Below are 24,103 nucleotides of genomic sequence, written 5' to 3' on the forward strand. Positions count from 1 at the left end.
AACTCACCAACCACAGAGGGAGGGATAACCTCCCAATGGTATCCCCCATTTATATAAATGGCATCACCCCCAAAAAAATAAATAGGAAGTTGATGGCCCCTTGGGGCCCCAATGCTCCTTACTACCACGACCAGTTCACTGGTCCTCATTTAATATGAATCATTTCTTGTCCTTTATTAATTCAGTGTCCCAAGCTAGGAAATCCTGTTCTCCACGTGAGCACTTCCATGACACTAAAGGGCTTCCTGGGCAATATGATGGAAAAGGTCCAGGTTCCCTTTAACTGTTGACACCATCACATTACTTGGTTTTCTTCCATAGTAGCCTCTATTAGCACCCCTCTAATCAACAAAGATTCTTTGGCTACTCATCTAGTCCCATGGGACAAGATTAAATCTATCACCAACCTATTCATAGAAGGGTTAAATAGAATCCAGTAGACTTCCCATCACTAGTTAAAATAGTTAACAACATTTCCACTCCCATCCCCCAACTACAGCTGGGATTCAAAGAAACAAATTATTTTAATTATATTGAAATTATAAAAAAATTGGAAATTGAAATTGGAGCTATAAAGAAATCAGAAAATGAAAGTATATTGATAAAAACAATATCCTCTTTTAGCCACACCTTCTGACTGGTTAAGAAACCAGAGAAAAAGGAGTGGTGCCTTACTTTTGCAACTTCAACAGAATAGTCATTCCATTTTGATAATTAGATTAAGTCTACGTTGCCCATCTTTAGATTTAATCACCAAAGGTAAGAACACCTCCAATTTTGGGAGGTCCATAACCTACGTGTGCTAGAGTGGGTGCCGGGAATCAGAATCAACTGACTGTCCCCTAGGCAGTACTATAAGAAGTGTCTATTGTGATTGGACACATGAACTAGGAGGGAGGCACAGGAAGTGACGCATAAGTGACCCCTTTAAAAAGAGGGAGTTGAGTGAGTGAGAGGTCTTTGGTTGAAGAGGGATTCTGGTGACGGGCCTCTTCTGGTTCATGGAGGAGTGTTGGAATGCTGGGACCCTGGTGAGACTGCTTTAAATATCTTCTTTGAATTTTACATGGTAAGTTTAAAGACTGACAGAATCTTCCTGAACTTCTCTTAAGAAATTTCTTTTAGTAGACTCTGTGAATGAAGTTTTGCTTCATTCACCTCTAGGCCTCTGGCCCTCTGACTCTCCTCTGAGGGTTAAGATCTACCTGGGTTAATTAGAGGATCGTAATAAATTACCTACTGGGTTAGATTCTTATTTCCTTATTTCCTCTCTCTCTTCTTAATTGTAAATAAACTTCCATAAAAGTCAATTTTGACTTTAGGTTATTCTTAATTGAGGATTGGTAATATTTCAATCCTCTGGCGACCATCTTTTAATATATTGAACCCATAAGACCACTTTTTCCCCCTTATACCATCAAGGCCCCATTCCCTAATATTATAGAAGTCACTAAAAAGAATCAGAACTCAAAGGATGATGATTTTCAGTGGCACACTTAATTAGCATGTTTTACTCAATTCCTTTAACCAAAACTTAGCCACAATTTGCCTTTACCAAATTAATTATTTTTCTTTTTAAATTAATTTTTCCCTCAGACTAGATGTCAACCCAGTTTTTAATGATCATTTTCTGATATTTTGAGATCTATTTTCTCTGTCTCCCTATAATCTCTTCCTCCTCCCCAAGACGACAAGGCAATATAATATAAGTTGCACATGTGCTATCATACTATATATATGCATATATATATTTCCATGTTTGTCATGTTGTGAAACAAGATACATATTGCTTACTTACTGAAGAAAAATGTATGGAGGAAATAAAGTAAAGAATGGTGTGCTTCAGTCTATGTTCAGACTTCATTAGCTCCTTCTATGGTGGTGGAGAGCTTCTTTTGTCGTGAGAACCTTGGAGCTGTCCTGGATCTCTGCATTGTTGACAATAGTTAAGCTATTAATTGCTTACAATTATTTTTCATGTAAGAGCTAGCCTAGTATGTATTGACAAGATTCCCCATGACCTCTCTAAATTATCCACCTATGGCTCCTGGGCTATGCTAGCAGGATCTGAGAATTCCCTGGACTCCAGGACCAATATATTTCATGACATTCTCCTAAAGCTAAAATTGAAGAATAGAATCTAGTCATAGATCTCTTTATACTAACTGATTACCTAGATTGGAGGGGATGCACAATAATTCCTATAGTTCCTAACAAAATATAGGGACCCTCAAATTCATTAAATTCCTGGGGATCATCTGGTCTTCAGGGAGCCACCGATCTGAACCCAGTTAGCCATCTCTTTCACTTGTAAACTCCAAATACTTTAGAGGAGGCTCAGCATCTCCTGGGGCTCTTTGGGTTTTTGAGACAACTGACACCCTCCAAATTTTGCTAAAGGTATGTTTTACCAAATCATCCATAAGTTAGAATTTTATTGGGAACCATAGTGATGCCAAACAGGGTAACTCCAGTGCTTTCTCATTATTACAGCCAAGGGTATTGTACACTGGAAAGAACACTGCCACCCCTGATTATACCACTTGAAACTTACAGACCAGACATCGGAACAAAAGCTCCCCTGTGGACTTTGGGTGCAAAGCAGCCCTTTGCTGAGCATTACATGCCCTTAGAGAGGCAAATACCAGCTGACTATCTGGTCAGCCTAAAGACCAAGAGCATTACAAAAGAAGATTGTCTCATCTTGTGGATAGAAGTTTCTGGTACCTTAAGAACTGGGTCAGACCCAGACCCAGAGAGTATCCCACCCAACCCATTTCCCTGGTGAACTTTTCCTGCCCAGGCAACTTGCATGGCACATATTACTACCCCTCCTTGTGCTGGATCTTGGAATCCCAAACCTCACACCAACTGTTATGAGATAGTATATCAAATAGAACATTTTTCCTCAAGCAAGTGAGCAAAATCAATATCAAAAAGTGTCAAACTGGTCAAACTGTCCTCTCTCCACCCCCCCCATCCAGGGGCACAATGATAGCTGTGAATGATTCACTTTTAAGTGAAACAAGGTAGCCAATGGTGTGAGCTAGGGAGAGGAGGTGGGTGACCAAGGTCACAGCGGTCCCAGAACTTCTTATTCTCTCTCTTTGCCAGGCCTGATCTTCTGGCTCTGCAGGAGCTGTCTTTGCCCTTCTCTGTATCAGCCAGAAATGTCTAACCTGAGAGAGCTGTGTAAAGGGCTGCCCCTGCACCCCTTACCAGAAAATAAAGGACGGAGGGATGGCTTACCCCATGCTCCTGTGAGAACCCCCAACCTTTCTCCAAAGGAAGAACAGGTAAGAAGGCTCAGGCGTTCTCTCTTTGTAATTGTGGTTTTGGGGACAGATTGTCTTGACCTCCAAAGCACTTTTCCCTTTTCTTTTTTTTTTTTTTAAACCCTTACCTTCCGTCTTGGAGTCAATACTGTGTACTGGCTCCAAGGCAGAAGAGTGGTAAGGGTAGGCAATGGGGGTCAAGTGACTTGCCCAGGGTCACCCAGCTGGGAAGTGTCAGATCAAATTTGAACCTAGAACCTCTCATAACTAGGCCTGATTCTCAATCCACTGAGCCTCCCAGCTGCTCCCACGGGTGTTTTTTAATGAAAATACATGAGCTGTTGTTATCTATAAGTCAACAAAATGCAACCCCAAAGGAGAAGCTATTGATTCTAGACTTTGGGGGGGGGGGATCTAAACAACCACTCTCATTGGACCAAACCATGAGTTGAAATGGATTGGCTCTCAAAAGTTCAGAGTATCAAGCAGTCTATCCCCAAATACCTTTTTTCAGTCCTAGATATTGGTAAAAATTCAAGTTTATGATTCTAGTATGGCCATATTCCTCATGCTTTCCCTAGCGGGTTTTATAGTTTATCTCTTTCCCATGACTAAGCCTACAACAAAATTGTGTGTCTTTTGGATGTGGTTCTTGGATTTCTCAATCATGTAGGCTGAGAAGTCATAAGTTGTGGGGGGAACACACAGAACTTCCATATCAGGAAAACTTGCTTATGTCTGGTAATAATAATCATAAACATAATAATATAGCTAATATTTAATTAGTGCCTTAAGGTTTGCAAAGTACTAAAATAGATTACCTCATTCGATCTTTATAACAACCCTGTGGATTAGGTGTTATAATTATCCTCATTTTACAGATTTTTACAGGTACTATTATTATCCTCATCTGTTAAAAAAAAAAAAAAAAACAACTGAAGCTGGGAGGGGTTTAATGACCCTGCCCAAGGTCCCACAGCTGGTATCTGAGATATGATTTGAACCCACAACTTCCTAACTCCAAGTTTAACACTCTATCCACCTATTAGTTCATAAACTATAGTATGTCATCTAAGTGTCTCAAGCATAGAAAAATTGCAAAACATATGACTACTTTGATAGAAGTAAAATCACAGATGTGGTTCTTTCTCCTCCCCAATGACCTTGAGCAAGTTGCTAAATTTCTTTATCCCTCCTTTTTAACATCTGTAATATGGTTATCATGATATTTCTCTCAAGGTAGTACCGGAAAGCACTGTAAAGAGATAACCACTAAAATATTATTATCATCATTACAAGATATGATTTGTCTCATTAAGAAGAAAGCCTCTAAATATCAGAGATTTCTGGGAAAAGGCATTTGAAACTGGAGGAAGTTTCTCTTCCCCCCCACCCCAACCCTCTGCTACCCTATGCACACACACTTCAGTGTTATCTTTAACTGAGTGTTGTCCACGCAGATGTCAAAGGTTAGGGTTAATGATTTATGCTCTTACAAAACTCTCTTGTCTGGGCGCCAGTCCTGTAATCCTCTGTTAAGACCTGGACTACAACTAGACTGCCTGTCTTTTCAGTGAAACCAATCTATTAAGCTTGTATTTGGTACCTATTGCATGCCCATTCCTATGTTCAGGTCTCCTAGGAAAACAAGAGGAGAAAGTATTCTTCCTGCATTTGAAGCTGTGGACTGTTGTCTTACACGTGAAATATTTGTAAGCAAATGACTAAACCCTATGGTTCAGATACTAAGTGTTCATGGTATCAGGAAGAAGTGGCACTGGAGCCTTGATGAATGACTCCACATTGGAGATATCGAGAGAAGCATTCCTCCAAAAAACATATCACCTGTTTTTTAAACCACTATAATTGGAGCAAACCAAGAATTCAACACAGTAAAGAAACTATCCTAATGTTAAAATTTTCTTCCTAGGCAGCTGGGTAGCTCAGTGGATTGAGAGTCGGCCCTAGAGATGGGAGGTCCTAGGTTCAAATCCAGCCTCAGACACTTCCCAGCTGTGTGACCCTGGGCAAGTCTCTTGACCCCCATTGCCCACCCTTACCACTCTTCCACCTATAAGCCAATGCACAGAAGTTAAGGGTTAAAAAAAATTTTTTTTCCTTCCTAACTTGAATAAACCATGACCTCAACACCACTTCAGCCTTAAATGGATAGGAACTCATCTTGAAGCTCACCAACAAATTGACTTTGCCCTTTATAAATGCTGTGCTCTATAGCCTCAGGGAGGCCCTCATTGGAGCTGAGAAACCCTTTTATTCCTTATTTACTGTCTCATTCCCCAGAGTAGCTAAGCCAGATTTTTTTGCCCTCTCCCCCAATTGCCCCCTTTCATTCCACCCTTGTGGAATAGCCTAGCCTTCTATCTTGTTCAGCTTATCACCTCTGTGCCTCCAAACTTCTCAGTAATATCTCTCCTATATCAGAGGAGAAATTATTGAAGACTACCTACCAAGACTGATCCTTACCTATACCTTTCATACCATTCTCACCCTTTTCCATAAGGATTTTTAAAAAATCCTTACCTTCTGTCTTAGAATTGATACTAAATATTGCTTCTAAGACAGAAGAGTAGTAAGAGCTAGGGGTTGAGTGACTTTGCTCAGGATCACAAAGGTAGGAAGTATCTGAAGCCAAATTTGAACCTAGGACATTCTGCCTCTAGACCTGGCTCTCTATCCACTGAGTCCCCTCCATAGAGGTTTGGCTTCAGTAATTATTTCCTTCTTCAGGTCTTCTGACAATTTCTACAGACTTCTTCCTTTTCTCCTCTGCTTTTTCTCCTTTAAAAAAGTTATGAATTTGGTAAATATCAACTTACACAAATGTTTTTGTTTGCCAAAAAAGGATAGAAAAAGAGGACAGTATATGAAATTGAGAATATCTTACATTTAAATCGTTTCTTTTTTCAGGTATACATTAAATTTGTCACAGAAGTATCAACATTGCCCTGCCTTTCTATATGCCCTTCTGATCTTCTACTGTAATCTATATATTTGAAATGTTTCCTTGACATTCCTTTTTCCTTTTCTTTTTACATCTTTCTTTTTACCCTTCTAAAAATCCACCCCAACACGTCAAATGATGCCCTCCATTATAATAAGTATAGTCAAGCAAAATTAATTTGTATATTGGTTATGATTGAAAATGTATGCTCCATTCTGCACCTATAATCTAACTCTCTGTCAAAGGACTTTTTTCCATAGGTCTACAAATAGGCTCAGGCATCATTTAATCTCTGATTAAATCTGCAGCTTTTTCCTCTGAAAAATGTTGGTTGAAATGACTGACCTCTAAAGTCCCTTCCAACTCTAAATACTGTGGGATGGACTAGATCATGTGTATAGTCATGTCCAAATCTAACAATCTATAAACCAAATGCATAGAAGAATAGACATAGAGTTAGAAGGGACCTCCAGCCATCTAAGTCCAATCTTCTAATTTTGCAGATGGGGAAAGAGACCCACTGAGATTGGGTGACTTGGCCAAAGTCACAGTTACTATGTGTTAGAGGCAGAATTTGAACCCCTTGACCTCTAATGTCAAAGACAGTATTCTTGTTATATGCCAGGAAATTACACATTTTCAGAGTTGGAAAAGATCTCAATGTCCCCATCCCCTTTATTATATGCCCCACAATTGGTTATTTAGCCTTGCTTGAAGACCTCCAACAAAGAGAAGCCCACAAAACCCTGAGGCAAATTCCTTCTACATTTGGATAACTCAGCATTAGAAAGCTCTTCCTGACATCAAATCTAAATTTACTTCTCTGTGATTTCCACCTCATGTTCCTTCTTTACTCTTGGGACCAAATGAAACACTTGTAATCCCTCCAACATATGGAATCCTTCAGAGACTTAAAGGCAACTCTAGTGGCCACGCTTCTCTTCTTCAGGATCAGCATCTCAGTTTCTTTATCTGATCAAGAATGCTTTTCCTATGACTATAAAATAATATCACTAATAGTATATGGGCTCTGAAAGCTAGTCCAAGTATCTTGAGCAAGGAGAATATCATCTGAATAAATGTTCAAGGGGATGAGTGACCTTTAAAGTTGAAGACCAACTTCCATTGAGATATACAAGTTCTGGTACATGTGTTTTTAGAAACAGAGAGCAATAACATTTATAACTACAGGGTTGTTAATGGGGAGAGTAGTGAGTGTCTTGGCAGAGACCAAAAGAAATCCTAACATTTGGCTGAAATCTTATAATAACTCCTTACTCTGCTATATACAGGGACAGCTAGATGGCTCAGGGTATAGAGTGCTGGGCATGGAGTCAGAAAGACCAGTCTTCCTGAGCTCAAATCTGGCCTCAAGACCAGACTGTATGACCCTGAACAAGCCATTTAACCTTGTTTGCCTCAGTTTCTTCATCTTTAAAATGACATGGAAGAGGAAATGGCAAACTATTCCACTATTATTACCAAGAAAATCCAAAATAGGGTCACAAAGAGTCAGACATGACTGAAAAATAAATGAATAACAACATATGCTCCAAAATAAACTCCAATTTTACAGAATACAAAGTCCATAACATACATGAGAGGTCCTAAAACCCAAGTATTGGAATCTTCATCTAAAGACTGGCCCTACCTGATAATTGAGCACAATATCAGTTAAAAATTATGTTATATTTTCTAGAATCCTTTGCCCATTCACAAAAAAAGAGTGGCCATGGGCACTAGATACCCTTAAATGTGCCTTTCTTAGTAATCCTGGTTCAGAACAATCTATATACCATTTAGGGGTTTCCTGAATCTTGGAGAGACTATGAGCATGAAGCCTCAGTGTAGATATTTTATTTTATTATAGATTACTTCAGTAAAAGGCTATACACACACACACACATATATATATATATGTAATTGTACTATATATATATATAATATAAACATAAGGCATACATATATTTATATTTTTTATATAGGATCATCCTAAAGATTTCTCTCTCTTTTTCTCTCTTTCTCTCTCTCACCTATTCACTCTCTCTCTTTTTCTGTCCCCCCTCTGTGTCTCTCACCTCTCCGTCTCTGTCTTTCTTTCTCTCACCTCTCTCTTCATTCTCTGTTTCTTTCTCTCTCTCTGTTTTTCTCTCTCCCTCTCTCTCTCTGTTTCTCTCTCTGTCTCCCCCCACCAAGACACACAAATACTCTTTGTATATTTATATATATACACACACATATATATATATAATCAATCACATATATCTATATTATTGATTATATGTATTCCATAAGCCCTGGAGGTGGACACACACATATGTATACACACTCACATATATATATGTATCTAACATACATATCTATCTCCAGGGTCATGGAGATCATATGTAAAAATAGAAAAACATGTGTGCATGATATATCTTATACGTATACATACATACTTATGGAGATTCAGATATATAGAGAGTTCATATGGAGATTCATATACACATATAAAGATTTATATATGTGTATGTATATATGGAGAGTAGGAGGAGAAGAGAGAGGGAGGGAGAGAGAGAACAGAGTAGGGAGGGAGAGAGAGGGAAAGAGAAAGGGAAGAAGGGAGAGAGAAAGTTGAATCTCCAGAATGAATCTCAACTGGCTTAGCTTTTGAACCTCCTTATTGATAGGAGGATCAGGTTAGTGACTAACAACACCATCTGGTGGTTCAACCAGTTATAACTCCAGAGGGTTTTATTGCAGAGTACATTTATACAAAGTACATGTGAAAAAACTAAATACCAAAACAAATCAGTTCATGTTTAAGTCTCAAAGGAAGGGTCCAGACCTTAAGTACACTAAGAATTCAGGAGAAGAAAAGTTCAAGGCAGGAGAGACGGGGTAGGGAAGGTTTTCTAGAAATAGGATTTATTCATAGACCTGAAGTATGAATAGAATCGGCCAGTCAGAGAGGTTAGTGGGAGGTCTTTTATCCAGGCAGAGGGGAACATTGTAAATGGTATGAACAGAAACACACAGTTGGAGCTGTTTGTAGGGAACACAATGAAGAGACTAATCTAATTAGAACAGAGGTTGTATGGCAGGAAAACAGAATGAAAAAGTTGCAGAGGAAAGCTGGTATTAGGTTGTCTTCGATTCCAGACTCATGTTTTAAGACTCACTTTTTTTTTTTTTTTAACCCTTAACTTCTGTGTATTGACTTATAGGTGGAAGAGTGGTAAGGGTAGGCAATGGGGGTCAAGTGACTTGCCCAGGGTCACACAGCTGGGAAGTGTCTGAGGCCAGATTTGAACCTAGGACCTCCCGTCTCTAGGCCTGGCTCTCAATCCACTGAGCTACCCAGCTGCCCTAAGACTCACTTTTTAAAAAAACTTTCCATTTTAGAATCAATACTGTGTATTTGTTCCAAGGCAGAAGAATAGTAAGGGCTAGGCAATGGGGGTTAAGTGTCCTGCCCAGGGTCACACAGCTAGGAAGTGCCTGAAGTCATATTTTAATCCAGGACCTCCCTTCTCTAAGCCTGGCTCTTAATCCACTGAGCCACCTCGCTACCCCCCTACACTCACCTTTGAGATATTGTGTCCTTGCTCAATAATGCCTCACCTCCTCGCTTGTCTCTGATAGCTGGCACTGAAGAATGCTCTGCGGTATTTCCCCCCTGAAGTACACAAGCTTCTGGCACCAGAATTTGCCCAGGAGCTAAAACTGTATGGGCACATCTACATGTACAGATTCTGTCCAGATATTGAGATGAGGTGAGTATCTACAATACCAGATTGCAGGCAATAGAGAAGAAGTAAAAGTTTGCAGTGCTAATGATTACCAAGATAAATCAGGCTGGGTAAATAGGAAGGATGCCAAGACATTAGACAATTTCCATTAGTTCTACCCTCTTCTCTCTTCTATCCCCTCTTTCTACTTTTCTGGAAAGAAAAACTGATTACCCTTTTGGACTTCAATCAAATATATGATTAACCTCTTGTGTGTGTGTGTGTGGGGGGGTGGAAGTGGGGAGAGAAATCCTAGACTATTAGAAAGGGAAGATCCCTTAGAGATCATCTGGTGTAGCCTCCTACTTCAATGAAGATCATAGATTTGGAGCTAGAAGGAACCAGAGACTAAGATGAACCTTGAAGTAAAGGACAGGTTTCTTTCTTTTAACATTTATTTGTAAATATTAAATTTAATAATATATAACATATAAATATATAATAACATATAATGTAAATATATAATAATAAATTAAAATTTAAATATTTTTAAAAATATTTTTTTTTTATTTTAAGTGCCAAATTCTCTCCTTCCCACCAGCCCCTCACCCACTCACTGAGAAGACAAACAAGATGATAAAAGGAGGAGGTTTGACCAAGAAAAAGGTGTAAGGGAAGTTTGTTCTAAGCATGGGGGAATTAGAATCATCAAAGGCTCAGAGAAGGGAGAGGTAGGGATAAGAACATGGGAAAATTGTCTTTGGCTCTCCTTTTCTGTGCTCTGATTCTCACCCAGACACTTTTGTACTCCTGACTGCCCTTAATTCCCTCCTGGGGAATGAGTGGCAGTAGTAGCACTAGTAATCAACATTTTTTCCTCTCCTAAAAATAAGTTTGCTTGTACCCTCATAAACTGCAAGGCAGTTTCAGGGATTTTTAAATAAATAGTTAGGAGTCAGGGAAGAAAAATGTTATTTTGATCCAGGGACTGGACCTATGATTTCCCTGATGCAGGGAACACCCTGATCAGGAAACTTTCTCCCAAAGTAGGTCAGTAATTTCTCTGCATCTCCTGCTTTTGAAAAGGTGCACAAGGCACTGAGAAATTAAGTGGGATAACAATCTGAAGGTAGGTCTTCCTGGCTCCAGGACCAGCTCTCAGTCTAGTATCCTATACTTCTTCTCTAATGACATGGTAATTGGATTTAGAAAATTGGGTAACTTTGAGAATGTTTGAACTCCCAAAGGAAGAGGTGAGTTCAAATTGATGGCTGATTTGGGCCTGCTTCCTTGATTGGAGGGCGGAGATAATAAGAGGACATATTTTATAAAAATGTCAGAGGACATAGGAGAGGAGGGTATAAGAGGACATATTTTATTAAAAAAAAATGTCAGAAGGAAAATGTGCATCTGAACTTGGTGAACCATGCATTCTTCTTTACAGTGATTTTTGGTCTTGGCCTCAAGGCTGACACATAAAAGGCAATAGAAGATAAGTGATTTTTCCCCAATATAACAATTGTTTTTCAATGTGAATATCACTTACCCTTTTTCCTGCTGTCATACTGGGTATATCTGTGTCTTTCAGGGCCTACCCAATTGAGAACTATCCTTGTAAGACTAAATCAGCCGCAGCAATAATGCACATGATCATGAACAACCTGGACCCCTCCGTAGCCCAGGTAATCCACTGCCATGACATCTGCCCATGACACCTGTGTAGGTAGTCATAGAGATTATCTCCTACCCTCATCTCACATGCAAACCAAGGCATCTCCTAAATCACTTTCAAAGCCCAAAGTTCAAAGAATTCGATTCCATTTGGTTACCAAGAATTCCTGTGAAAATAAAGAAAGAGTCCTTTGAGAGAAAGGTATGCTGTTAGAGGATGTGTCAAGGATTGGGAAGAAGGTCGTTACTTTTTCATAGTTCCATGACTAGTTAGCACAGTAGTCTAGGAGAGAGGAAGAAGATTTCATGGAGGATACTGGGTGTGCATTAGGAAACAGCATAGTGTAGTGGAAAGATGAATGGATATAGAGGCAAAAGGTTTGAGTCCTGGCTTAGCCACTTACTGACTAGCAGACCTTGGGATAGGCATTACCCATCACTCCACGCCTCAGTTTTCTTATCAGCCACACAAGTGGGTTGGACTTGAAGACCCCTTAGGCCCTTTCCCCTCTAAGTCTTCTGAATGAGGTCTTTAAAGATTGAAAGGATCTGAACAGGGAACTAAGAGGAGTAAAAGGAAAAGGGGAGTTCTACTTGGACCGGATATCATGAGCAAAGACCTGGAGATAGGGATGAACGTTTCATGTTCATGGGACACTGAGAAGACCATCCTAAGTAGGCAGAGGATTTGTGTATGGGATGAGTAGAACATCAGTTTGGATAGGTAAGTCGGGACTAAAATATGAAGGTCTTTGAATGTCAAACTAGAGAGAATAGATTTTATCCTGTAGCTAAGTCAAGTCAAGTGTCAAGCATTGCTAATATAAAAGACAAAAATATTTCCTATTCCCATGGAGCTCATGGTCTAACTGGGGAGACAACACGTAGACAACTATGTACAAATAAGATATGTAAAGATATTAAAACAAAAGACGGCACTAGCATTAGAGGGGTTTGGAAAAGGTTTCTTGAGGAAGGTGAGATTTTATTTGAACCTTGAAGAAAGCCAAGAAATGGAAGTTGAGAGAGAGAAAGTTTCAGGCATGGGAAACAACTAACAAAGATGCCTACTGTTGGGAGATAAAGTAATTTGTTCAAAGAAAGGGACCTAAGAAGGAGAAAGCAGGGGTGCAGGAACTGGGTATAAGATTAAGAAAATTGGAAAGGTAGGAAGAAGATAGGTTAAGGAGGACTTAAAATTCAAACCGAGGATTTTATATTCCAATCAAAGTTTATGAAGGAGGGAAGGGCATAATGACAGGAAAGTCTTTGAAAGTGAAGTAAGGTTACAAGGTGAGATGACTTCAAAGGGCCCCACTAAGATATTTGAACTCAGTAAGTTTATCACATCCTCCAGGGTCCTTCAAGATGCTGTCCTTCTAAAGTAACTAGGCCCAGCATTGCTGTGGAACAAAGCAAGTTCATCCAGTCTCTGATGTTATCTTTATTCAACAGTTTCCCCAGGAACTCGTGACTTATGGAGGGAATGGCCAGGTCTTCAGCAACTGGGCACAGGTAGAGTGGATTTCATCATTGGTTTAAGTATAGAAATTTGAACTTGGGCTTCCTCTCACTTCAAGTTGCCATTAAATGAAGATGAGTTTGCTATTGAGTCTGACTCACAATCTCTGTTTTCTAAGGATGCTGGAAAGTCCCCTCTGGCTCCAAGGATCTCTTTTAGTATGATGGTCTGGAGGCCAGGCTCTGAGCAATCTAGGGTTTCATGATTACTTTTAAGGGAAGGTGGCCTTCATGAGACTAGGTTCAGTCTAGACATAGTTTCCACTATCTGTTCTATAACTGAGGAAGGTGAGATTCTTTACTCAAAGACCTCAGTACCTGTTAGCCCAAAGATATTGCCACCCTGCAGTAGAGGGAGGAAGAAGGCTCTGGCTCTTCCTTATAACTCTCTGGTCTATTTTTAATGAAAAACAAGTAGAGCCCAAGATAACACAATCAAAAGAGAGACCTTCCAGGGAGGAGTCATTCCTAAATATATTTAGGGGATAAAGAGGTTAATTTGTTATGTGGAATAGAGCTTTGAGGCCTCTCTTTCTTAGAGGAGCCCTTAGAGCAAATGGTTTAATCTGCCTGTGATTTACTCACTGGGAGTGTAATTAAAGGAGTGCAAGCTTTAAGTCAGATGATCCGAGTTCTAGTCTTACTTGTACCACTCCTATTATGTGACTGGGGGCAATCCATCTCCCCTCTCTGGGCTTCACTTTCCTTATCTGTAAAATGAAAAAGACAGACAATCAAATCCGGCCTCAGATACTTCCCAGCTGTGTGACCCTGGGCAAGTCACTTGACCCCCATTGCTTACCCTTACAACTCTTCCACCTATAAGTCACTACACAGAAGTTAAGGGTTTAAAATTTAAAAAAAAAAAAGACAGACAAGAAGAGTTAAAGTCCCTCTGAAGCAATTATTCTTTCATTTGTCAACCTGGAAAAAATGCAGAACCATTAAAGTAGTCAAAAAAAACCAAATCTTTATAATCTGGAAAAGAGACAAGTCCTTAATAATTGGCCGCCACACAGAGCCCAGTGCTAAATACCACACGAAGTCAAAGCTCTGAGGGCTCTGGGGACAGTGTGGCAGAGAGAATGATTCTTAAAAGAACAATAGAACACAAGGATCTTACATGCCTTTTGGGGAACTAGACTGGGAAGTGTGATTGATTGGCTTTACAATTGCTACAAGAAAATGAGAAGTCCTAGACGGGATTATCAGGGAGAGGCTGATGCTTTACTATGGATACTAAAGAAAGGATCCAGCCAAGGGCTGGGCTACCTGGGAGAGGACTTTGATACAACTTCTAAGACAAAAAGGATGCTTAAGATTTGATTATATCTACTAGTTTCACCTAAACTGAAATCAGTAAGTACATTAAAGTTTATTATTTAGCCAGAGGCTAGGTCATTCTGGGACTCCCCTCATGGCAAGTTCCCAAGGGATAGGGGTAAACTTGGGATTCCAGAAATACAGTTGACAGATTCTACAACCAAGATAAAATGTTCATTCACTCATGTAATCACGTCTATCTTTCTCTGTTCTCCAGTTCAGATTGGTCATGTCCTATTTATCTGAGATGACAGAGGAGCAGACCTTGGTCATGTATAGTGGCCATCCCTTGGGCCTCTTCCCTAGCAGCCCCAGTGCACCACGGCTTGTAATCACCAATGGAATGGTGGGTAACCTTGAAGAATACAAAGGGCCACCTTCCCTGTAGGAAGATGGTGCTGTTGACTCTCCCAACTCTGTCCCTTTCAATAAGACCTAAGTTGTATCACTAGCCTTAGAAGGGGGTACACTGAATTATTCACTCTCCCCCTTTTGACCAAGGGCATGCATTTGCAAGATGGCTGTCTAACTTGAGGGTTAATCTATGACTGATGTAAAAAGATCAGTCTGACTGTGTCACAGAGCAAGCTAATTGCCCTACATAGTAATCAGATCAGGGGTGTCTTGGAGCCAGTTGGCACTGGTTTGTTAAGTTTTTAGGGTAAGCCATTTACACCTTAGAAGTGACTGGAAATCAAGGCTTGGGGAATTGTTTTGTTGATTGTGCAGACTTAGCAAAGTGATTAAGGAAATGTTGATAGTGAAAATTAAACAGAAAAGTTTGTCATACTTACTTTTTTTGTGGGGGAAAGCTGATTGTTAAACATTTACCATCACACCCCTGGATCCAACCTATAACTTTATTAACATCATGTTCTGACTCCATCCTGACCTAACAAGCTACTAGGGCTACATACTCTGAATATTTCTTTTGGTGCTCAGTATATTGGGTACATTAGCTATTTTTTCCCATTATATCATCTATAATGATAAGCATATACATAGTCGCAGCATTGTAGAAAGTCATTGAAGAATCAGCTGGGTAGGAGGTCGTGTGCCTTTTCTAAACCATTCATCCGATTTTTCTTCCTTGCTTGCTATGTGAATTTAGTGGAAGGAAATACCATTTCTGATATGTTGGGAAGGGCGGAATCAGGACAACAGACTGAGGCATTTCTCAGTGTGTTGTTTTTGGTGTTGTTTTTTAGGTAATTCCCAATTATTCCTCCAGAATGGAATATGAGAAATTCTTTGCAATGGGAGTCACAATGTAAGTCAACATTTTTTAAAAAGCAAGCAACTTGATTATTTGGATGGTAGTTATGTAGAATTCATCTTATTCATGGTCTTGATCTGAGCACTTATTCAGAGCCCAGAACACTTCGAATCCATGGGACACTAAAGAAGTAAAGGTCAGTTCCTATCTTTGCCTACAGAGAGCTCATAATTGGTATGGGAAAAATTGATCTACAGACGTGAAACAAAAAGTGAACGAGACTATGTGTATACAGGTGGTCTATGGGGCAGCTAGGTGGCACAATAGATAGTGTATTGGTCCTTGAATCAGGAAAACTCATCTTCTTGAGTTCAAAACTGGCCTCAGACATTTGGTAGGCATATGTCCTTGGGTAAGTCACTTAATCCTGTTTGCCTCAATTTCCTCATCTGAAAAATGAGCTGGAGAAGGAAATGGCAAACCACTCCAGTATATTTGCTAAGAAAACCCTAAATGGGGTCACAAAGAGTCATGTATAACTGAAACAACTGAACAAACAACAAATCATTTGGAGACAGTAAGGTGGCTCAGCAGATAGGGTGCTGGGTCTGTAGTCAGGAAGACCTGAGTTTGAATATGGCCTCAGACACTCATTAGCTTTATGACCCTGGGGAGGTCACTTAATTTGTTTGCCCTAATCCAATAGAGAAGGAAATGACAAAGCACTCCACACTCTTTGCCAAGAAAACCCCATCTAGAGTCCCAAACAGCTGGGTATAACGGAACAACAATGACTATGTGATGTAGTGGAATGAGTACTCTATCTGGAGTCAGAGAACCTAGGTCCAAATCCTGACTCCATTATTTATTATCTATATAACCTTGGACAAGGCATCTTCTCTGAGCCTTAACTCCTCTCCCATCTGAAAACAAAAAGAAAAAAGACAGAAATAGGGATCTAAACTAAATTATTTTTAAAGTCTCTTCTAATTCTTAATTTGTGAGGGAAGGGAAGAGGGAAAAGCACTTAATATAAGCTCTTACTATGTGCCAAGCACTATACTACAAGCTTTTTACAAATAGTATCTCATTTGATCCTCACCTCAACCCTGGGAGGTAGATGTTGTTATTATCCCCATTTTTAGTTGAGGAAACTGAGGCAAACAGAAGTTAAGTGATTTGACCAAGGTCACACTGCTAGTATAGCCAAGGTCATATTTGAACTCAGGACTTCTAGCCCTGATGCCACCAATGGCTTCTATGATTCTATGATCTCTTTTAATTATAGAATAAATGGAGAAGTAGGATAAATAAAGTATAACTATTTGTATTCCCTACCTTAGCAACACTACTTCCTCCTCGATCACTGTCCTCCCTGTCTTCCCTCCAAGTCATCAATCATCAAATTGTTTTGAAGATGAAACCGAGACAGTATTGGACTTGGAGACCCAAGTCTGAATCCCATCCTTGCCATTTACTGGGTGGCATTAGCAAATTGGTTAACCACTATGAACCTCAGTTTTCTCATTTGTAAAACTGGTATAACTGGGCCTGCAGTGCCTATAGAATAGTGCCAAACCATAGCTTAATAGAAAGAATGCTGGACTTGGAGTCAAGACAGAGTTGTGTTGGAATCCTTTTTCTGATAATTGTGGGGAAGCCAAAGGCAGATTGCATAACTTCTCTGATCCTTAATTTCTTCAGCTCTAAAATGGGAGTAATAATACCTGTAACACCTCACTCATATCAGAGAAGGCATATACAATTTGATAAGGATCAAATTGGATAAGTAAATACGGCATTTTTCAAATGCTTTAAAAAGCTTTGCAAACTTCAGCTATGAGTGTTATTCTAAGCGTAGGAGTTTATAGGAGGGTGAAATAATTGTGGGCTAGCAGAGTGAGAGATAATTGTAGGTTTACATGATATGAATAGAGCAAGGAAGGGAGAACCAAAAGGATGATATATACACTGACTATAGCTATGTAAAGAAAGGAAATGATAAGGACAACAAAACTAAGACATGCACAAAAAAGGTCAAAAGGAATCATAGAAATAAGCCAGATGACTTCTTTCATCAGCAAAGTTAAAATGGACATCTATAAAGAATAAGTTTGTGGGTACAACTCTATAATCACTTCAATGAAAAAAGAAACCCAGCAATTAAAGGGAAAAATGCTTTTCATACATAATCTCATTTGATCCTCCAGAATCTGGACTTGTAAAAGCCAGGAAGAGGCAGGCAGGTATAATGGGCATCTAGTCAGTTGTTTGTAGAGTTCCAATTGAGATCCTCCTCCCTTAGTTGTGAGATAAATGCTTTATAATCTATAAAGCGCCATATAAATAGGAAACATTTTTATTATCCCCATTTTACATGTGAGGCCCAACATTAGATTAAATTCTTACTTTTTGCTGTGTTCATTTCATCTTCCTTCTCATGGACAGGTATGGACAGATGACAGCTGGAAGCTACTGCTATATTGGTCCTCAAGGAATTGTTCATGGCACTGTGGTAGGTATTTGCTATCCAGGGATATAAATTCTTATGGCTTAGTTGGGGCCAGATTCCCCAGGAGGCCAGATGTGAGAGTCCTACAGAAGGCCAAAACCTCCAACAGACCATCTCCAGGGTCTCAGTCTCACACGGAGTAGAAGGGCTTGCTTCTCTACATCAGTTCGAGGTCCCACCAGTTTTGAACTTTGAGGATGAAATGGCTGACCCTTCTGCAGCCAACCCATCCCACTCTGGGTCACCATGATGCCTAATATCTCCTACAGTCTTTCTGACTGTGAGCTTCTCCTCTTTGGCCCCTCTTCCTCCCCTCCTGACTTTTCCTGAAGATTGAAGGGTCCCAGCAGTTAACTAGGCTCTTGGGATGTAGAGAGAACTCTCTGGGCTCTGGGATGCCCTTCTTCTCAATAAGCGTGTAACTTAGGCAGAGCATCCTCAGGACCACCTTTCCTGCTCCTTCACTGAATTTGCCTAAGGTAGAAGGTTTCTGAGTCAAAACTTTTGCCTACAATAACAAAAACTTTAATGTGTTTCTCTCTGCAGCTGACAGTGCTCAATGCTGGCCGGCGCTACTTGGGAGTGGAAGACTTAAGTGGGAAGGTTTTTGTTACATCTGGTCTTGGAGGAATGAGTGGTGCCCAAGCCAAGGCTTCTGTCATTGCTGGCTGTGTGGGGGTGATAGCTGAGGTGAGATCAGTGCCATAAAAAGGAAAGAACTCTAGGCTTAGACTTCTAGGATCATAGCTCCAAAGTGAGAAGGGACCTCATCACCTACTAACACCACGCCATCATTTTAGAGAGAAGAAAATTGAGACCGAGGCAGGGAAAGTGAATGGGCTTAAATCCATGTTTCCCAACTAACTAACCATATGACTGTGGGCAAGTCATTTTATTGTCTGAACTTCAGTCTCTTCCTCTGTGAAATGAGAATAGCACCTATGCTACTGCTTCATAGAGTTTTTGTGTAGAAAACATTTCATAAACTATGTGAACGTGACTTATGATTTCTCCAACTGCTACCACTGAGAAAAAGATCTTCCAGAAAGATTGGGCTTTCAGCTTGACTTCATCTACCCTGTATGGAAAATACCAAGAGATCCTCTGTTTTATCTTTACTGTGAAAAAAAAAAAGATCATAAGGCTTTAAAATTCATAATCTATGGCAAGAGTGGGGAATTAGGAATAAGAAATCCAGAATTTAAACCCTTGCTCAGCAACTTTCTTACCTACAGGACCTTTGGAAAATCCCTTCCCTTTTCTTGGTCAGTATCCTCATCTATTAAATGGGAGAGTAGGACGAGGTGATTTTTAAGATCCTTTCTAATTCTAAATGCTTTGATCTATCAAAAGTCCATTGATTGCCAAGTACCACATCTTCTGACTTTTCAGTTAAAGCTACATTAGGGTGAGGTTTCTGTATAATCTATTTCTGTATAATCTATTTTTATATTTTAATTCTTGATTCAATATTCTATTGAAAATTTTCCCATCCTTGTCTCCTATGCATTGAAATCACTAATGTAGGCTTATTTTGTTGTTATTCAGTCATGTCTAATTCTTTGTGATCCCATCTGGGGTTTTCTTGGCAAAGATACTAGAGTGGTTTGCCCTTTCCTTCTCCAGCTCATTTCACAGATGAGGAAACTGAGGCCAAGTTAAGTGTCTTGCCTAGGATCGCGTGACTAGTAAGTGTCTGAGGCCAGAATTGAATTCACATAGATGAGTCTTTCTGCCTCTAGGCCTGGCACTCTATCCCCTACACCATTGAACTGCCCATGTATGCATATATGTGTTTATATATGTATATATAGATAGACAGATGATTATATATAGGTCATTATTTATTGACTGAAGTTCTATATTCCTGTTCTTAATTTAAGTATTTAAATACGTGGAACATTTTGTACTTCTCTATAAGAAAAGAACACACACACCAACCAACTCACCAAACTCTTTTGCTTTTTATGTGAGGATTGTTCTCTTCTGATTTTACACCACCTCCCAGTCCCAGTTACTTACCTTGTTCTAGATTGGTCTGTGGCCTGAATAGGAAATAAGTCTCCCTGAATTATCTACTCATGATCTTTAACTATAATATCAGGGAGTTCAACATTGAATCTGATCTGTATAGGACAAAGGGAAATGGAGATTTAAGGCAATTAGCCAAATGATTTAGGCTTCAAATCCTAGTTCTGAGACAAAAAATAATTTTAATGAAAATTTCATTCAACAATAAAATTTAGCCTATTTCTTTCTTTCTGGAAACCTCAGATTTTGTGTCTTATTATTGGCAAGCAAATTGTTTAAGGAAGTTTAAGGAAGAATCTGATTTAGGCTTCCACAAACACTTTAGCTACCAAAACATAATAGAAAGGATCCAGCAGGCCTGGATTCGAGGGTAACCTCTCCATCTCTCACCTTGAATGGATATGTGATCTTGAGCAAAGCATTTCTCAATGAGTTTCATTTTCCTCTTTTAAAATGAATTTAAATGAGTGGAAGCAGCTTATCTTGCTGGGAGGATGCTGAAGCTTCTGAACTGCTTGAATTTGGGCGTTACAGTAGAGCTAAAATAAACATCAAATCCAGAACTAAAATGGTTAGCTCCTGAGACTGAAGGGCCACCAGGCTGCCTATGGAGGGGCCAACCAGTCTATCACAAAAAACAAGCAATTTAAAGCTTCTATGCCAATTAGTATTGGGATTTGGGGTGGATGTGGCTACTGAACTTCCAGACAGGACAAGTTAGGAAGGTCTTGTCTCAAAATCAGTCAATCAATCAATTAGTGAACAAGTTGATAGCCAAACAAATGAATAATGAGGAGTTTAGAATAAGTGATTTCTAAGGCCCATTCATTACCTACACCAACATTCTATGGTTCTAAGTCAAAAGGATACTTTACATTTAAACTTAGAATTCATGGGGGTCAATCTGTCCTAGGTGGATAAAGCTGCTCTCTTGAAGCGTCACCAGCAAGGCTGGCTAATGGAAGTTACGGATAGCCTAGATCACTGCATCAAAAGACTCAGGTAGGACTTACTATCCTTCATGCTAAAGATGTTGGGTATGAGACAGAGGTACCCGATGAACAGCCCTACTTAAGGGGCAATAAGATGGAAGGAAAAGAAAGACTAGGCTGGAAGCAAAGAGGTTTGAATTCTAGTTCTGGTTTTAGTACCAACTAGTGATGTTATCTTGGGGACTAAATTTTATCTCTCTGGATCTTGGCTTCCTCATCTGAAAATTAGATATCCCAATATTTGCCCTACTGGCCTATCATGACTGGTTGTCATGAAGATCAAACAAGATGATCCAGGCAGTCTCAGAGTGGGTTCTACTAGCTTTGTATGCATCAGCTGGCAAAGAATCATATCATCATCATCATCATCATCATCATCATTACCTTCATGGCCAATGTTTCCCAATGGTCATGACCATTTTGACTCCATACCTCCCAATGTAGAGGATAGAATCATTGATTTTTAGCACACTTTAGTAGCCCTACAAAGTCCTGTCCTTATTTTCTTGAAACTAGATGCCACTTGATTATTTTCCTTTGAAATTTAAAATAACAGTTTGATGGGACATCTAGGTAGTACCTGGAATTGGGGGGACCTGGGTTCAAATCTGTCCTCAGATACTTCCTAGCTATGTAATCCTGGGTAAGACACTTCACCACGCTTATTCCTTGCCATTCTTCTATCTTAGAACTGATAGTAAGACAGAAGATAAGAGCTTAAATATATATATATGTATATATATATGTGTGTGTGTGTGTGTATGTGTATAAATAGACAAATATAGATATTGTGTGTGTGTGTGTGTGTGTGTGTGTGTGTGTGTGTGTGTGTGTATAAATAGACAGATATAGATGCTGATGGTGGGCCAATAGAGGTTGATGTAAGTGAGAGTGATTGTCATGTTTGGAATGTGCTACCTAGTTCCATTATGTTTCTATTTTAGGGAAGCAAGAAAGAAGAAAATGCCTCTTAGCCTGGGTTACCATGGGAATGTGGTTGATCTTTGGTAAGTTCAGGTTAAATGTAAGATCCCCTATGAGCCTGGGTTGGCCCAAATGACCTCTTTTGGAATAAAGGTGAAACTTGGTGATAGGGTGATAGGGTAGAAAAGGGACTGGATTTACCCTTACCAACTGTAAATCATCATCAAGTCATTTTTTTTTCCTTTTCTGAGTCTCTGTATTCATCAGTAACACAGGGATAATAATTGTGGTCTCATCTATGGCCTTTTTTTTGTCTAGATAAAGACAAAAATGGAAATTTCAAGCAACTGGCCAAGTAATTTTGGCCTCAAATTCTGGGGCCTAAAAAAAAAAAAAAAGTGGCATCTTCAAATCTGCCTCATTCAACAATGAGATTTGGCCTGATTACTAATTTCTTTTTTTTCCAGGCTCAGATTGTGCCTTTTGCAATTTGTGAGGATTAAATGAGATAATAAATATGGAGGGACTCTGTAAATTTTAAGTATTATAAAAATTTTAGGTGTTAGAAAATGGGGATATTACTTCAAGAACAACCAACCCTTTGTTATGAAGATAACATAAATCACTATATAAATGAGTTTATTATTATCACTATTATTATGAAAAAGCAGACATTCTGGATAGCTGAATGGATAGAGCTCTGGGTCTAGAGTCAGAAAGATTTGAATCTAAATCCAACCTCAAATACTTATCCAGTTGTGTGACCCTGAGCAAGTCATTTAACCCCTGCCTGACTCAATTTCCTAAAAATGTAAAATGGAGGTAATAATAGCACGTTCTGCCTGGAATGTTGTGAGGATTGAATAAGAAAATACTGATCAGCAGACTTGTTTTTAACAAAGGCATTTACTAAGATGGCATAGCAAAAGCACTTGATACAAAACCCTTTGCCCTATTCTTCCCCCAAACTTAAGGGGCCTTCTCCCTCAAACAGACACAGCAGCTACTGTAAGAGTGGGCTCTAACCTAGAGCTCAGCAGTAATGAGGCACGTGTACATGGCACAAGGTAACTCAAAACTCCTGGTACTTCATGACTTGGAAGTCTTTTCTTTATAGAATCATCCTGCAGCTTCTCTTAGGGGAAGAAGCATTTCCAATGGACAGGGCTTAGTTGGGCTCTAATAATCTGCTCCTTTCTTGAGTCCATAGACGAGACTCTTCTCTAACCTAATCCTCATATTGGAAGTCATTCTGGCAATGTTCATAAGGGGGAACAAGGTAAAAGACCATGGATGGCTTAGCACCAACCAGCTCCCACTGTCAAGGATAGATGTTCTATTGTTGTTGGGTCAACTTTATGTTACATTGAATAGTTTCCTCATGATCTCATATGTCAAATGTACTATTCCTAGGTGTCTCACAGAGGATCAGTAGAATATGAGAAAATAGTCAAGAAACCTTTGAAAATGTCAGGGATTCTTATAATAAAAGAATAACAAGTTGACACTCTCCTTATTTCTCTCTCTCATCTTTTCATGGGGCAGGGAGAGGCTGGTCTATGAGCTGGACACAACTGGGGAACTGTTAGTAGACCTGGGATCTGACCAGACCTCTTGCCACAACCCTTTCAATGGTGGATATTATCCTGTACAGCTCAGTTTTCAGGAAGCCAATCAGCTCATGGCCAAAGAACCTGCCAAGTTTCGGGACCTGGTGAAAGAAAGGTAAACGGAATTTCATTTGTAGAACCTTCGGATATTTGATAACTTTCCCCCAAATCCCCCAGTGTGTTACAGAGCTATGTGCAACTTTAAAATCATTCAGGGTCAGCATGAAGTGATGCAATTTTAAGAGGTGGGTACAGAGGACTTGTAGGGACACATACTTACTTCCCCAGATCCCTTTCTGTTAATCACTGATTACTGCTCCTGAAGAGTCAGGAGTCAGGGAAATTTGTCCTTG

General features: G+C 39.6%; 1 protein-coding gene across 1 annotated transcript in view; it reads left to right on the top strand.

The window, feature by feature from the left end:
• Positions 1-3,128: 3,128 nt before the first annotated feature.
• UROC1 (urocanate hydratase 1) overlaps positions 3,129-24,103 on the top strand; it is a 45,867-nt gene continuing 24,892 nt past the window's right edge. Inside the window, exons 1-11 of the mRNA XM_044676092.1 lie at positions 3,129-3,296; positions 9,865-9,995; positions 11,539-11,632; positions 13,077-13,136; positions 14,683-14,811; positions 15,674-15,735; positions 18,130-18,196; positions 18,740-18,883; positions 21,138-21,226; positions 22,161-22,223; positions 23,686-23,865. Coding sequence (XP_044532027.1) covers positions 3,171-3,296; positions 9,865-9,995; positions 11,539-11,632; positions 13,077-13,136; positions 14,683-14,811; positions 15,674-15,735; positions 18,130-18,196; positions 18,740-18,883; positions 21,138-21,226; positions 22,161-22,223; positions 23,686-23,865 — 1,145 coding nt within the window. The 5' untranslated portion in view covers positions 3,129-3,170. The remainder of the gene's footprint in view (positions 3,297-9,864; positions 9,996-11,538; positions 11,633-13,076; positions 13,137-14,682; positions 14,812-15,673; positions 15,736-18,129; positions 18,197-18,739; positions 18,884-21,137; positions 21,227-22,160; positions 22,224-23,685; positions 23,866-24,103) is intronic.

Source organism: Gracilinanus agilis, chromosome 1, assembly GCF_016433145.1.
Source record: "Gracilinanus agilis isolate LMUSP501 chromosome 1, AgileGrace, whole genome shotgun sequence".
NCBI classification, from domain to species: domain Eukaryota; kingdom Metazoa; phylum Chordata; class Mammalia; order Didelphimorphia; family Didelphidae; genus Gracilinanus; species Gracilinanus agilis.